At 47.0% G+C, this 15,945-nt stretch overlaps 1 protein-coding gene across 1 annotated transcript; it reads left to right on the top strand.

Moving 5' to 3' along the window:
* The first annotated feature begins 4,121 nt into the window (after positions 1-4,121).
* LOC102913002 (interferon-gamma-inducible GTPase 10-like) lies at positions 4,122-13,108 on the top strand. The gene is made up of 2 exons (XM_006984907.4): positions 4,122-4,394; positions 8,567-13,108. The coding sequence occupies exon 2, from the start codon at positions 8,588-8,590 to the stop codon at positions 9,881-9,883; it is 1,296 nt and encodes a 431-aa protein (XP_006984969.1). The 5' UTR covers positions 4,122-4,394; positions 8,567-8,587; the 3' UTR covers positions 9,884-13,108.
* The last annotated feature ends 2,837 nt before the right edge of the window (positions 13,109-15,945 follow it).

Raw genomic sequence — 15,945 nt, forward strand, 5'->3', positions numbered from 1 at the left:
TTAACCTCTGAGCCATCTCTCCAGCCCAAATTTCTCAGTTTTAAACTATCTTTTCTAGCCAACATATTCTCTTTAAAACACTTTTTTGAAATTATGTGTACAGATGCTTTTCCAGTGTGCATTATCTGAGCACCATGTGTGTGCAGTGCCTGCAGGGGTGAGAAGAGGACTTCGGATGGAGTCACAGACAGTTGTGAGCCGCCGTGTGGGTGCTGGGAATTGAACCCGGGTCCTCCTCAAGAGCAGCCCGTGCTCTTGACTGCTGCATTATCTCTCCAGCCTGCCCACAAATTCTCAACAAAGGTGCCAGAAACAAGGAGAAATGACAGGTAAGGTATGGTGCTAGGGAAACAGGGTGTGTACACACAGGATGGTAAAAAGTCCATCTCTCGGCCTGTGCAAAAAGCAACTCCGGCCAGGTGGTGGTGGCACATGTCTTTAATCCCAGCACTCGGGAGGCAGAGGCAGGTGGATCTTTGTGAGTTCGAGGCCAGCCTGGTCTAAGGAGCGAGATCAAGGAAAGGTGCAAAGCTACACAGAGACACCCTGTCTTGAAAAAACCAAAAAAAAAAAAAAGCAACTTGCAATGGATTAAAGACCCAAGTGCAGCTAGAAATGGAGTCAGAAAACAGTTCAAGACACTGGGAAGATGATGCTGAAAAGCGGGTCCCCACATGGCTCCTGTCTGACAAACAGGTTCCTGACAGCAGAGAGCCGCCAGGTGAGCAGGCTGCATTGAGAAGAGGGTGGGAGCCAGGTCCACAGAGAGCTGAACGGAATCCACTGTCAGTCCATGGAGCTGTCCTAGGCCTTTAATCCCTGCATTCAGGAAGCTGAGGACAGGTGGATCTCTGAGTTTGAGGTCAGCCTGGTCTACATATTGAATTCTAGGCTAGCCAAGACTATACAGTGAGATTCTGTCTTAAAAAAAAAAAAAATCCAATGTTTAAAATAGGCAAATGATCTGAATATCCCTTTGGGAAAAATAAATACCAGCAGTGCAAAGGTAGATGAGAACCAGTGTGGTTAGAACTGCCCTCAGGTCCAGCCTTGTCACTCCTGGGGATACACAAAAGGGGTGTCTGCGCGAATGAAGACCAAGGGGCAGAAGGGCTAAATATAATCCAAGTATATCACATGCATGCAGACAATGTCTGGAAACAACTCATATAATTAGAGTGGAAATTTACAGGAAAATGTGCAATTGATCTGTGTCAATGAAATGAAAAGAGTCAAGTTCTTTCTAGAGCTCTTCAGTGGTGCTCCATGATGACATGCAGTGCTGTGGGAGCGCAGAGTACCAGGCAGCTAGATGCTGAGCCAGGGATGGGGAGCAGGGCTGCACTGCAGGGTGCTGGGCTGCAGTGCTCAGAGCTGTGAGTCCCTCCTAGTCTTTGTTCAAAAACTGCCATGCCCCATAACTGTTTTAAAATGCATTCCCTGGATCAGCAGGGGGGTTGGTTCAGGAAAGCTGGACTACCAGGAATTTCCCACAGGATTGTTATGTTGGTAATGAAATAAATAAGGAAGTGGAACAGAATGGGAAGACATCTACAAATTAGAGTCAGGAATCCACTGCCACTTCCTAGGTTAAGATAAGAAAAGAAAGTGGGGCTGGAGAGATAGCTCAGTGGTTAAGAGCACTGGCTGTTCTTCCAGAGGTCCTGAGTTTAATTCCCAGCAGCTACATGGTGGCTCACAACCATCTGTAATGAGATCTGGTGCCCTCTTCTGGCATGCAGGCAGAACACTGTATACATAATAAATAAATAAATCTTTAAAAAAGATAAGAAAGGAAATAACTGCCAGAGCTGAGGCCTGGTGGCTTCCTGCCAAAATCTAGAACCAGGAAGTGTCCTATTGTGCTGGGGCTCTCAGCTGCAATCTCAGGGTGGGCTGGCCATTCTTGACAGCACTCAGTGAAACCACCGGCCTTGTGTGAAGTCTGCCGCTTCCTTGGTAAAAAGGGTTTTTATAGTTTCAACATTATTTCTGTTGAAGAGTTTGTCCATTTTGTCCCCAAGTTTGCCAGCACACATCTATGCGAGCTATTTCCTTCTGTGTTTGCAGGAGTCAAAATAATGCAACACGCCTTATCCCCAAACATACCTATATCCTCATCCCGGAACACCGAATGTGCTAGGAATATGCTAGTTTGCAAAGGGGATGTAAACGGACTGGTGGAGTTAAAGTGAACCGTATGTGCATGTTAGGAGGGCTGTCCTGGTGTTTTAGTGATGACAGAAGTTTTAAAACTGGAAGAGGGAGGCAGAGGTGTAGCATGAATCTTAAAAGGTCTTATTAATAAAAACAAATCCAGGGCCAGGTATTGGATTGAACGCTGAAAGATCAGAGAGACAGAATGAGCCACAGCTAACCTCACCTTGCCAATTCCTCAGCTGATCCTGTTTCCAGTGTGGCTTTGGACTCACATAACCCGGATGGATCTCCCCCTCCAGAATGATAGGATTAAAGGTGTGTGTGCCTCCATTTTCTGGCCTCTTTAGTATGAATCTTCAAAGTTCTTATTAATAAAATCAAACCTGAGGCCAGTTATTGGGGTGAATGCTGGGAGATTAGAGAAGCAGAACAAGCCACAGCCACCTCACCTCACCTCACCAGTTCCTCAGCTGATCCTGTTTCCTCAGTCTGGAAGCCTCTGAGTCATCATATCCAAATAGATCTCAAATGAACTGCTGCTAGAAGCCTAAAGGCTTAACCAGCCAAATGTTTCTAGTTCCTGGTTTTCATGCCTTATATACCTTTCTGCTTTCTGCCATCACTTCCTGGGATTAAAGGCTCACTTCTTGGGATTGAAGGCGTGAGTCACCATGTCAAAGAACCTGAGAAGTTTCTAGAACTGGCAAAACAGAAACATTCTCCTTCAGCCTTTCTGTCTTTATTCCTTCCTCCCTTCCCAACTTCCTTTCTTTCTTGAGATGGTCTCAAGTACCACACGGTATCCTTGAACTGCTGACCTTGACATTCTGATCATCCTGCCTCCACCTCCCAAATACTGGAATCACCGGTGTGTGCCACCAAACCCAGTTTATGCAGTGCCGGGGATGAAACAATGGCCCCGTGAATGCCAGGCAAGCACTCTGCCTACTGGGCTACATTCTCAGCCCAGCCCTGCAGAAGGCTCGATTGTAGCCTGGTGGGACTCTTTCTGGATTTAATTGCAGCACCATGATGGATTGGTACTGCCTATGATTGTTACAGGGACTCAATATGCTGTTTAATGTTTATATCTGTAGTGAAATTGTTTTTATTCCAATATTGGTTATTTCTGTTTTTCTGGATTAATGTAACTCAACTGGGGCTAATTCCCTCTCCCATTCAGAGGACTCAGATGTCACTGGTATGTAGGGGGCAGATGCCAGGGATGCTTTTAGTCACCCTGACAGTTCCTCTCCCAGTGTCACCTGTGTAGGGGAGGGATGAGAGGCAGAAGACACAGTCCCTGGATTACAAAGCTCAGTGGCCTCAAGAGTGATGACTGCACCAATATGCCTGGAGGAGGATGTACCCTGATTCCCAGGGAGGAGGGGAGGCATGCTCAGTGCTCCCTCCTACAACGGCCCAATGTGTTCTCTTTGCAATAAAACAAAAGTTGTAAATCTAACACTCTCTCTCGAGTCCTGAGAGCTATTCTAGCAAATTGCGGAGCCTGAGCAAACTTTCATTTTTTTCTTCCTATGTGGGACCTCAAGATTTGCTGGGAGTCCAGAGTGAGTTAAGGAGGAAACTCAGAGAGTTTTGGCAAGTCTGCCCCCAGGACAGGGGCTTAAAGTAAACACATTATTTTATCATCCCCACAGAGACTGGTTGTGCAGGGGGAGGAGCAAGGCCATGGGTGGTTTGTGGGCTCTGAGTTCTGGTTCAGCTCTTGGACAGGATAAATACAGCCTGGGGTCTAGATGACATGACCCCTCCTCAGTCACGGCACCCTCCTGCCCAGATTCCTGCCCCTTTCCCTCCTCACCATGCCCAAAGCAGGCTGAACCAACTCCATGGCCCTGTGGGCTTTCGGTTTCTATGCCTAGAAATTGTCACGTTATGGGAAGTTTACTTTCATTTTCATATTCCTCTAAGTTCCTGCTCTGCATTGCTGGTGGGCTTTCCTCCCTTTGTTGACTGGATTCCTGTGAGGGCAGAGCAGCAGCTGGGGTCAACCTCAGTGCTCTTCATGCACAGCTCCGCCTCCTCTGCAGCAGCCACACAAATGCAGCACACTTGGATTTCCAAGTGAAGTCTGATCTGTGCAGGTCTGGGTGCGCTTGGTGTGCCCGACGCTGTGTGCCCTTCCCTGGACCCACTCTCCTCGGCTCTGCCAGTGGGAAGGTCCGGAGCTCAACCCTGCCACCGGAAAGCTCTTTTTCTCAGGGGAGCTGGTGAGTGAGAAGGATATATTTTTAGCTAATGCAGGTCTACAGTTAGGATTGTGGGCTGTAGGTCTGAGGCATGAGAACAGCCTGCATGCCTGATGTGGTTGAGGTGCCACGGAGTTAGGGAGAGGGGCAGGATGGGTGGAAGACAGCTGAAAGTCATTCAGAGAACTGAATATCTGTAATATTTTCAGAGAGCATTCATACCCAGGCTATGGAAAAGACAGAGGTATTGAAGGATAGGGACTATATACCGGAGAACATCTGGCTATCTTAGATATCTCCTGATCTCCTATCCAATCTCTAAACACTGTTGACCTGGAAGACAAGGAACATTAGCTAACCACAAACTCAAGAGTTCATGTGTCTTCCTGAACTCTGATTTCTCCATCAAACTCTGGGCTTGGCCTTGGCCTCTGCAAAGAACTCTGTCTTCAGAACTTCCACCTTGAAACCCAGCTCTGATCTTCGGGAACAGTAGGACTCCCCTCCTTCATGTCTCTCAATGTCTGTTTCTTTGATGGTTAATCTTAAGGTGGAGGGGGCTGGGGATGAGGCTCAGTGGTAGAGTTCCTGCACAACATGCACAAGGCTGTGGTTTCAATCCTTAGAACTCTCCAAAAAAGTGCTTACTTTTAAGGTGGAAGTCATTACACTGTGTTTACAGGGTTGTTAGAACACAGTGGAAGAATGTGTACAGAGGCACACAATCTTCATAGGACCCGCTCCTTACATTCCCTCTCATTTTGCCCTGACTTGTTAGATGCACTCGCAACACTTAGAAGACAAGGTTCTGAGGGTCCACCTCTTTGGTCCTCAGACTTGCTCATCCTAACACTTAGTACATATTCTCAGAGATGCTGGGTGGGACAGTTGCTACTGTCTACACTTATTGGATGCTTAAGAATTCCCCATCTGGTGTGTGTGTGTGTGTGTGTGTGTGTGTGTGTGTGTGTGTGTGTGTGTGTGTGTCTGTGTCTGTGTGTGTCTGTGTGTCCATGTGTGTCCGTGTGTCCCTGTGTCCACTCAGGAGTATGTGTGTGGATATTCATGCTGGACCGTCACACATACTCATACTGGCTGATATTTTCCTTACCTACCCAGTGACAAGACAGATGTCTCTAGTTGTGTCAAGGAGATTTCTTGCCATCTCTGGTCATACACATAACAAGCCAGAACTTGTATACCCGCCTCTTCTAGCCCTCCTGTAATAAGCAGCCGCCAGGGAGGCCCCAGTGGAAGGGCCTACGCCCTCACTGTAGCCAGAGAACTTTCTTCAGCCTGCCTTCTGCCCCAACACCTGTCCTGAGTGGTGGTGGCTTGGATTCCTGATCTAGCAATTTTACCCCTTCTCTTTGAGGTTCAGGGTAGAGGTTTTGCAGTCCATCCATTAGGTTTAGTCCTGGACATTTGATTTCTTTTGTGTCCTGGGTCAAAAGTCTTCTGTGACCTGAGAGGTCGTGGCAGTTCCAAAGTGACAGAGGGATCTTCTTGGTGAGACTGACAATGGCCTCTTCAACCCCTACTCTTGTGTCATCCACACTGTGTCTGCTACCTGTGACACCTTCTTCAGGAGTCAGTCCCCAGGTCACTATCATGCTGGGATGTTTGGATTCTTCCTACACAAGGTGGGGATGGGTGGGGAGTGGGCTCGGCTTAGTGGCCGGCCTCTTAGAAAATCCCACTGAAGGGTGAGATGATGCAGAAGGTAAAGGCACTGGACACCAAGCCTGATGACCTGAACTCTATCTCCAGGCCCTGCGTGGTGGCGAGAGAGGACTGACTCTCACAAGTTACTTTACAAGTTAACCTCTGTTTGTGCACCCCACCCACACTTACACAAAAGAAAGTGGAATGTAAAGGGATGGCATTGCATACCCCACAGGGTTTGCTTCTTCTTCTTTTTTTTCTTTAGGTTTTGCTTTTTTTTTTAAATAAAGATTTTACTTTTTTCTTCCTTCCTTCCTTCCTTCCTTCCTTCCTCTCTGTCTCTCTCTCTCTCTCTGTCTCTCTCTCTCTCTCTGTCTCTCTCTCTCTCTCTGTCTCTCTCTCTCTCTCTCTGTCTCTCTCTCTCTCTCTCTTCTCTCTTTCTTTCTCTCTTTCTTTTTCCAGAGCTGAGGACCTAACCCAGCCCCTAGGCAAGCACTCTACTACTGAGCTAAATCCCCAACCCCAAGATTCTTTTTAAGAGAAGTTTTAGCTCCACAGAGAAATCAAGAGATAGGTGGTGACTTCTCACAGACTGCTATATCTACATATGCATTGTCTGCCCCATAGATTGCTGTCCCTACACATGCATGGGCTCCCCCATCACCAGCATCCCCACCAGAATGGTGAACTGTCACTGATAGGCTGTGGTCAGATAAGGTCCAGAGACTCTTTGAGAGTTGCCTCCAGGTTGTATTCATCCAAGATGCATCTCAGCACACACCCGGTTATGGGGTCACACTGAGTATTTTCATTGCCCACCACCCTTTGTGTTGACTTTTCACTCAGGCTCCCACAACAAGTGGCAACCACTGACTTGATTTTCTCATAACTTCGCCTTATCTGGAAGGTCACCAGGCATGTGTGATGTGCTGCAGATTCATGTAAGCAAGAGAGGTGTCTTTTTCCACTTAGTCTTTTCATGGCCTCAGAGTTCAGCTCTTGAACTTCTGAATAGTACATTGTTGTCTTGAGGATTCCCGTCTTATTAGTTCATTCACTTGCCAAAGGGCATCCTAGCTATTTACAAGGTTTGTAATTATGAATGAACCCTGTAGAAACATCCATGTGCATATTTTGGTGGCAACAAACATGAAAATGTACAGGAACACACATGTTGACTGTGCTTAGTGCTAAAGAAACTGCCACACTGTCTTCTGAAGTGAGTGTTCCATTTTCCTTTTTATTTTACTTTTGGTGTTTTGAGACAGGGACTATACCTTGGAACTCATTATGTAGACCAGGCTGGCCTTGAACTTAAAGATCCTGCTTCTGCCTCTGAGTGCTGAGATTTAAAGGTGGGTGCCACCCATGTCTAGCTTTTTTGGTGCATTTTTTAAAAAAGATTTATTTATTTATTTATTTATTTATTTATTTATTTATTTATTATGTATACAGTGTTCTGCATGCATGCCAGAAGAAGGTGCCAGATCTCATTACAGGTGGTTGTGAACCATGTGGTTGCTGGGAATTGAACTCAGGACCTCTGGAAGAACAGCCAGTGCTCTTGACCGCTGAGTCATCTCTCCAGCCCTTTGGTGCATTTTTTAATGCTATTTTTTCTTGTTGCTCAGTTTCAAGAGTTATGTATACATTTTTGGGTCACAATCTTTTATTGACTGTGACTTTGTCAGTATTTTCTCTTATCTGTGATTATTTTGTCAGTCTTCTGATAATATATGTCTTTCATAGAGAAGCAGTGGGGTTTATTGCTAGGATTTATTTTATTTTTATTTATGTATATGTGTGTTTGTCTTCATGTGGGTATGTATGTGCATGTGTGTGCAGGTGCCCTCAGACTCCAGAAGAGGGCACCTGACCTCCTGGTTATATGTGGTTCTGAGCCCCCTGATCGGGGGACCGGGAATTGAACTTGGTTCCATGTAAGAGCAGCAAGTGCCCTTAACTGCTGTCATTTCTCCAGCTGGACTCTATTTTACGTGGTTCTGTTTGTTTACTCTCTCAGCAACCTCATACTCTCTTACTGTCTTATAACTTTATGCTAAGTCTTGATTTTTGTGTGTATGGGGTAGAGGGGATTGAACCCAGGGCCAGGTGCAAGCTACGAAAACACTGTGCCTCTGTGTTACACTCTCGCTCTCCTGGGTGTCTCAAAGTCAGGAACTGTCACGCCACAAATGGTCTGTAGTGTGGGGCCCTTTCTCCTTTTGCTTATTAGATGGTGTGGTGTCCAAACCTTTTTTTTTTTTCAAAATAATAAAAATGAAAGAAGATGAAAAATAACATAGGCTAAAAAGTTTGGATTGAGAAATCAGATCTTGAAATTAATGAACAATCTCTTGGGGAAGCAAAGCAGCCAAGTCCTAGAAACATCCAAGAACAGAGCAGGGCAATGCTCCTCCCAGTCCTAGTGTGAGTTTGGAAAGCTTCTTCTGCCTGAAGGGCAGAGTTGAGTCCTTCCATGCCGTGCTGACCTTTGACCTTCTTTCCCACTTCTGTCTTCCCTCCAGTGTCTTTCGCTGCCCACAGCCATGGGTCAGTCTTCTTCCACACCTGATGCAAAGGATCACAGTATGGCCTCCAGCTTTAACGCATTTTTCAAAACTTTCAAGATGGAAAGTAAGATCATTTCTGAGGAGACCATCAATTCAATTCAGTCGTTTGTGCAGGAAGGGGACATACAGAAGACAATTTCCACCATTACCGCTGCTTTGGCAGACATTGAGAAAGCCCCTCTGAGCATCGCTGTGACAGGGGAGACCGGGGCAGGGAAGTCCACATTCATCAATGCCCTGCGGGGCATAGGACACGAAGATATGGAATCAGCTAGGAATGGAGTAGTGGAGATCACAATGGATAGACAGCCTTATACCCACTCTAAGTTCCCTAATGTGACCATCTGGGATCTCCCTGGGGTGGGGACAACTACCTTTAAGCCAGAAAAATACCTGAAGGATATGAAATTCCAGGAGTATGACTTTTTTGTTATCATCTCATCCACTCGCTTTAGAGAGAATGATGCCCAGCTGGCCAAAGCAATTGCAAGAATGAAAAAGAATTTCTATTTTGTTCGAACAAAAATTGATAGTGATTTGTGGAATGAGGAAAAATGTAGACCTAAGACCTATAATAAAGAAAAAATCCTGGAGCATATCCGAAAAAACTGTGTGGAGAATCTCCAGAAGGCCGATGTAGACTCCTCTCGAGTCTTCTTAGTCTCCAGCATTGAGGTAGCACAGTTCGATTTTCCTTGCCTGGAGTCCACCCTTTTGAAAGAGCTGCCGGCACACAAGCGTCACATGTTCATGCAGTGCCTGCCTAATGTAACCGAGGCTGCTATTGATCGCAGGAAAGATGTCCTGAAGCAGAAGATCTGGCTGGAGGCTCTGAAGTCTGGAGCATTGGCCACCATCCCTATGATGTCTTTCTTCAAGGACGACATCGAGGAGCTGGAGAAGACCCTGAATTACTACAGGTCTTGCTTTGGGCTGGATGACAAGTCACTGGAAAACATGGCCAGCGAGTTGTCCCTGCCTGTGGAGAAGCTTTTGTCCATCATTCAGTCACCACATTTGCTGTCTAGTGAGATGGACGAGCCTGTGGGGGAAAAACTGGTGAAATACCTGGAGAAAATTTTTGCTGTCACCGGTGGACTCATAGCCACTGGCCTTTACTTTAGAAAGAGTTTCTACCTCCAAAACTATTTCCTTGACATGGTATCTGATGATGCTAAAACTCTACTTAAGAAAAGAGTTTTTTTGGAGGACTGTGGGGATTCTGAGGAAGGCCGTAATGACGGGGAAATGAGACAGCTGCTTGTGACTTAGGCGATGTTAGTGTCTTCAGGACACTGGGGACTGGAAAGATGGCTTAGGGTGTTCCTGAAGCACCCCGGCCAGGCTGTGATGACTTTTAGACTTTGTGACTCTTGTTGGGAAAACAGAGGCTTCTGGAATTTTATGCTGAGTGGCAGTTTTGTCACAGCCAGCGTGTCTTATTGATGATATGGCTGTCCTGGAACTCTGTAGAACAGTCTGGCCTTGAACTCAGTCAGAATTCCTCCTGCCTCTACCTCTCGAGTGCTAGGATTAATGGTGTGTGTTACCATGCATGGAAGAAATGATTTTTTTTATTATGTATGCAATGTTCTGCCTGCATGCCAGAAGTTCACACCAAATCTCAGATGATTGTGAGCTACCATTTGGTTGCTGGGAATTAAACTCAGGACCTCTCAATAGCACCCAGTGCTATTAACCTCTGAACCATCTCTGTAGCCCGATTTTTTTTTTTTTTTTTTTTAATTCACATACCCATGGCATGCCTTAGCTTTGTGCTGCTCTGCTGAGAGTTCTCACACGCTGGCTGCTGTCTTTGTTCCATTCATGGTTATCATACATTTGGTTTATATGATAGAGTGTAACAGAAAACAAAACAGAACCATGGCCTAAGGAAAAGTGTTTTCAGAAGTCCTTCTTCAGAGGTGCAAGGACACAAGACAGGGATGAGTCTGAGGTTTGCACATGGGAGGCCCAGGTACTCCTCACATGTTAACAGAGAACTTTCTGTGCATGAACCCTCCAGGATAGGAAATAAGAGGAAAGACGCTAACGATCAAAGTGGCAGTCCCCCCAAAATACAGAAGTTCCTTAACCACGTGAGAAGATCCGTAGGCACTCACCCCATGGGAGAAATGTAAGCTAGAAGCCGTGGTGCCACTTCTCAGCTCTTGGGTCCAGAAGAATTTCGAGGTTGAATTTGCAAGTGAGACTGTAGATAAACAATTTCTGTGATGAAGTGTTGGTGTCCACACCAACATCACGAGACATGATGTGGGCAGTGATGTAACTGCTGAGGAACTTACACACACACATACACAACTACTCTGACACTCTTTAGACATTGCAAAACAGCGCAAACACATATGTTATGTTTGGGGTTACTAGCTGTGGGATTTTAAGATGGATTGAGTCTAGGGGCTGGAGAGATGGCTCAGAGGTTTCAGAGCATGTGCTATCCTTGTCCAGGACTTGAGTTTGGTTCCCAGAACCCATGTCAGGCAGCTTGCAAACCCCAATAACTTCAGCTCTAGGGGATCTGCACCTCTTCTGGCCTCTAAGGACACCTGCCCTCACAAACACGTACCCACACACCGACACATAGACACATAATGAAACAGGAAAACAAATCTTCAGCAAAGTGGGCAAGCCTATAAATAGTTCAAATGTTCCTTTAGTGGGGGTGGGGCAGCCAGACGGTTGCCTGGCAACCAGACAGTTGCCTGGCAACCAGACAGAAGATAAGGACTAGCACCCACATCTCTCTAGTCGCCTTCCTAGATGCAGATCCCTAGATGTAGCCACAGTGTGCACAGTGAGTCACTGTTGAGTTGTGTAAATTCAAGACAAGTGTGTATTTTCACACCTACCCTAAAGAATTCAATTCATTTAGTTTGAGTAGAGGTATGATGCTGTGTAGAGGAGCAGGATAAGTGCTCGAATGAGTATAAAATATGGTCATCTAGCTGGGCAGGAGGTGGTGGCACCTGTCTTTAATCCCACAAGTATCTCGGAGTTCAAGGCCAGCCTGGTCTACAGAGTGAGTTCCAGGACAGCCAGGGCTACACAGAGAAACCCTGTCTTGAAGAACCAAGGGAAAAGAGGGGGGAAGGAAGGTCATCTAATAGCTGCTTAGTTAAAACTTCAAGATAACATTTCTAGGTGTAGAGTAAGAAGTGAAACTAATCGTGCTTGTTGGCATGAGCAAAGATTATATTTTAAAATTGAAAAATACATTCCTAGGAAAGTAAACATCTAGTGGAACGTATCCCAAGGGCATAGATAAAACTAAGAAATCTTAAACTTTTTATTAGCAATACTGATCCTAACAATAGCAGTCATAAAGCTGTTGCTTTCCTGGGAGTGTGGTATACTCTAACACGGTGAGGCAAATAAGCCCATGTTAACGTCACAGAGTAGCTAGAATTCAGTACAAGAGTAGGCACAAAGTGGGGCCGGAGAGATGGCTCAGCTGTTAAGAGCAATTGCTGCTCTTTGCAGAGGATCCAAGTTCATTTTGAGCACCTAGGCTGGATGGCCCACAATGGCCTGCAACTCCAGCTCCAGGGAGAACAACACCCTGTGACCTCCACAGGTACTCACATGCACCCAGCCATACACAGTTAAAAAAACAAAAACAAAAACAAGAAAGAAAGCCGTGTTCTAACTTTGTGTACTAAACAGGCCCATTAGCAGTTCCTGTTCTCTCCAGGAGCAATGGACATTCCTAGCACAATTCTTGGGCTTAGAGTTCTTCTCTACAGCGATTAGTGGGGCAGCAAGTTGAGGCAGAGCTTTAGTGCAGCAGAGGAAAAGGAGAAGCTGCACCCTTTGGTTGTTGTGGTACTCTGACAGAAAATGGCCCCCAAAGGGAGTGGCACTATTAGGAGGTGTGGTCTTATTGAAGAGGGTGTGGTCTTGTTGAAAGAAGTGTGTCACTATGGACCCAGGCTTTGAGGTCTCATACATGCTCAAGCCATGCCCAGTGTCTCAGATCACTTCCTGTTGCCGCCTGTGGGTCAAGATGTAAGAATTCTCAGCACCTTTTCCAGCACCATGTCTGCCTTGCTTCCTGCCATGACAATAATGATGGACTAAACCTCTGAAGTGTAAGCAAGCCACCTCAATTAAATGTTTGGTTTTTTTTTTTTCATAAGATTTGCCATGGTCAAGGTGTCTCTTCACAGCCATGGAAACCCTAACTAAGATGATTATGGACCCAAAGAACTGCCAAAGCAAAGGCTGTCTCAAAGGAAGCAGAACATAGCTTTCTGTTGAACAAACAAACAAGGGTCTGTTTCAAGATCCATGTGTGTGACATGTGAGGGAAACTGGGATGTCAGATAAAACCAACAATGTCATAGTAAAACTAAGATTCAGTGGTCACTCTGAAATGCACTAAGGAAACTGTATAAACTGCATGTTGCTTATTATCATCAAAGTGTTTATCTTGCCTTACCTATATAAATTGTACACTAAATAAAAGTTGAAGCAAGGGCTTTCTTTCTTTTTTGTTTGTCTTTGAGACAGAGTCTTACTATGGACCCCTGGCTGTCCTAGAACTCACCATGTAGACCAGGCTGGCCTCAAACTCACAGGCCTGTCTCTGCCTCCTGAGTGTTGGGATTAAATGTGTGAGCCACTACCCTGGCAAAGGGAGTTTTTTCTTTGTATGAAATTTCCATCAATAATTTAGATTATTCTGATACTTAAACAGCTCCCTGAATGAAAAAAAAAATAAAATAAACAAGGGAGACATGACTGCTCCTAGGTATGGTGGAAGAGAAGGTTTGTTGTAGATAGAAGGGAGAGTACAGCCCGAGGCAGAGACATCTGGGAGAGTCCAAAGTGAACATAACCCTGAGCTAGGCCATGTGAGGAGATGGGGGAGCGGAGAGCCAGGAGACCAAGGGCCAGGAGGGTAAAGGATAGACAAAAGGGCTGGGTAATCAAATGGCTGGACTATATAAGGAAGGGCAGCCCAGCCCCTGGGCTGGAGAAGTTTAGGGTGGTGTTGGGGAGTGCCAGCCATACCATGTAAAAGATAAGGGCTGTGGAATGATGGGGGAGCCTGGCAGCCGGGCCTGATTTAGTGTGTTAAATAGGCACCTCAGCCGTTTGTCCTGGCTTTGAGACCTAATACCCTGCCATGGAGGGCCATGCACTGTTCACTGTAAGTCAACTGGGTTCATGACTCTGCTTTCCATAACTAATCACAAAGCAAATACTGTTTCTTGAGATCTAGATGACCCCACCCTACAGAACTCCCACCCCTGCTGAACCCTAGTCCTGACGACCCCACCCTTGATGAACCCTGGCCCAGAGGACCCCAGCCCTGAGGATTTCATCAATAATCAGTTTTGCAGAAGGAAAGACACAATTAAAATATTAGCATTTTGCAAAGCTTAAAGAAAAAACTTACTTAGGTGGGTATCCACCAAACCGTGTATTTTTGTCTGTCAACTATGCCCCCATAAAGTCAGAGAAAAAGGAAATGGATCTAGACTGTGATTCTTATCCTGTGTGTTAGCTAGCATCCTGTGCTTTGACAGGGTGGGGGCCTCAAGATGGGGTCCTCGGAAGCAAGGGGCACCAGAGGGTGGAGGTTGACAGGGGTGGGGGTCACCAAAAGTGGTGGTCCTCAGGAGTGTGGGGCATTTACCCACCAACCCCACAGTTCCCCGGAGTTTTCTTGAGTGTGAGCAGCAGGAAATATTAGATAAGAGGATTTAGATTGGGAGATACACAGATAGAAAATACAGGGCAGCCTTGAGAGGGCCTGGAACCTTTTCCAACGGCCCCCCGACTGTCTTCTCTGCCTCAGGTTATTTATAGAGACGCCAAGAGGTGGAACAAAGACCCCCCACCCCCCCACCCCCACCCCTGGCACAGCCAAGTGCAGACCATTTCAGACACCTGCACTCAGGCCCATGGCCCTAATCATCCTCTATGCGGGACTGCTGGGTAAAGCCACGAGGAACTTGAAAATGGGCTCCCACACAGGAGTAAAGCTACCAGGGATGGGATCACCAGGCATGCGGGTATTCAAGGATAGAGATCACCAGGCATGAAATTCTCAGGGTTGGAGGTTTTCAGGGATGGGGTACTCAGGAGTATGGTCCTTGTCATCACAAAAACTTCTGGCACCCAAGTGGGGGACCTGACCCAGCCCCTCAGGAGCTGTAGCACTTGGGAGAACAGCCCAAACAGGGCCTGCCCTGAGGTCCTGAAAGTAGGAGAGCTGACCCGCCCTCCTGGTCTGCCACGTGGTGGTGAGGGCAAGGGAAAGATGCCCTCCCCTCCTGCCCTTTGCCACCTGCACCAGGTGGGGCAGCTGACCCAGCCCCTCACCTGCTGTAGCGCTCGGGAAAGCAGGCTCTGTACCTCGCCTGGGCAGCACAGTAGAGCTGCCCTGTTGATAGGGACTTGGAGGCATGGGCATCAGCCCGAGAATGTGAGCCTCCCTCATCTGCCCTAAGGTGGTGTGGGTGCGGGAGAGATCCATCACCCTCCTCCCCCACTCCGCCTGTGGCAGATGGGAGAGCTGGCCTTGGGGTCCTGAGAGTGGGAGAGCTGGCCCCGCCCCTTGCCAGCTGCAGCACTGAGCAGAGTGGCCCCTATGCCTCACCTGGGCAACGCAATCGAGCTACTGGCCCTGGTGGTGTGTAGGTGTGGGTGAGCCGGCCATTGAGGGTGTGAAAACAGAACCTGCCGGGCCCCTTGCTCAATGCTGCACAGAGTGAACTTGCCAGGGCAATGCTGGAGGACTCACCCTGGTGGTGAGGATAAGAGAGAGCTAGCTAGTGGGCTGACCAACCCTGCAACCCCCAGGCCCAGAACCCGGGCTATGTGTTGGCCCACCCCCAAATCCACCCCATCTATGAAGGGGCTGGTCCTACAGATCCAAAGCTGCAAGATCTCCACGACACAGGGCAACTACAGGATATCCAGGAGGAGTCCCAGTGAGGGCCTCGAATAGATAGTGTAGCAAAAACCAGAGGGCTGGAGCCAGACCAATGACTCTTTACAGTGAACACTTGCAGGTAAAGATGAATGAATTAAAGGGTACGCTGTGTGACTCACTGTGTCACACTACCGCGTCAACAGCCAGATTTTCCCTTTTCTTTTTCCCTCTTTTTTCTTTTCTCTTAAGTCAGTCTTATTTTGTGGGGGGAGGTTCCAAGGGCAGAGGGTGGATACTAAGGGACAGGGAGATGAATGGGATCAAGTTGCATGATGTGTAAGCCACAAAGAACAAATAAAAAGTAAACAACAACAACAAAACCCAGAACTTCTGGCACCAACCAGAGCCACAATTTTCCCTGCAACTGTGG

Source organism: Peromyscus maniculatus, chromosome 8 (assembly GCF_049852395.1).
Source record: "Peromyscus maniculatus bairdii isolate BWxNUB_F1_BW_parent chromosome 8, HU_Pman_BW_mat_3.1, whole genome shotgun sequence".
Taxonomy (NCBI): domain Eukaryota; kingdom Metazoa; phylum Chordata; class Mammalia; order Rodentia; family Cricetidae; genus Peromyscus; species Peromyscus maniculatus.

Bases quoted from the DNA above. Each gene is read 5' to 3' on its own strand.
- LOC102913002 (XM_006984907.4), top strand. From the start codon at position 8,588: ATGGGTCAGTCTTCTTCCACACCTGATGCAAAGGATCACAGTATGGCC.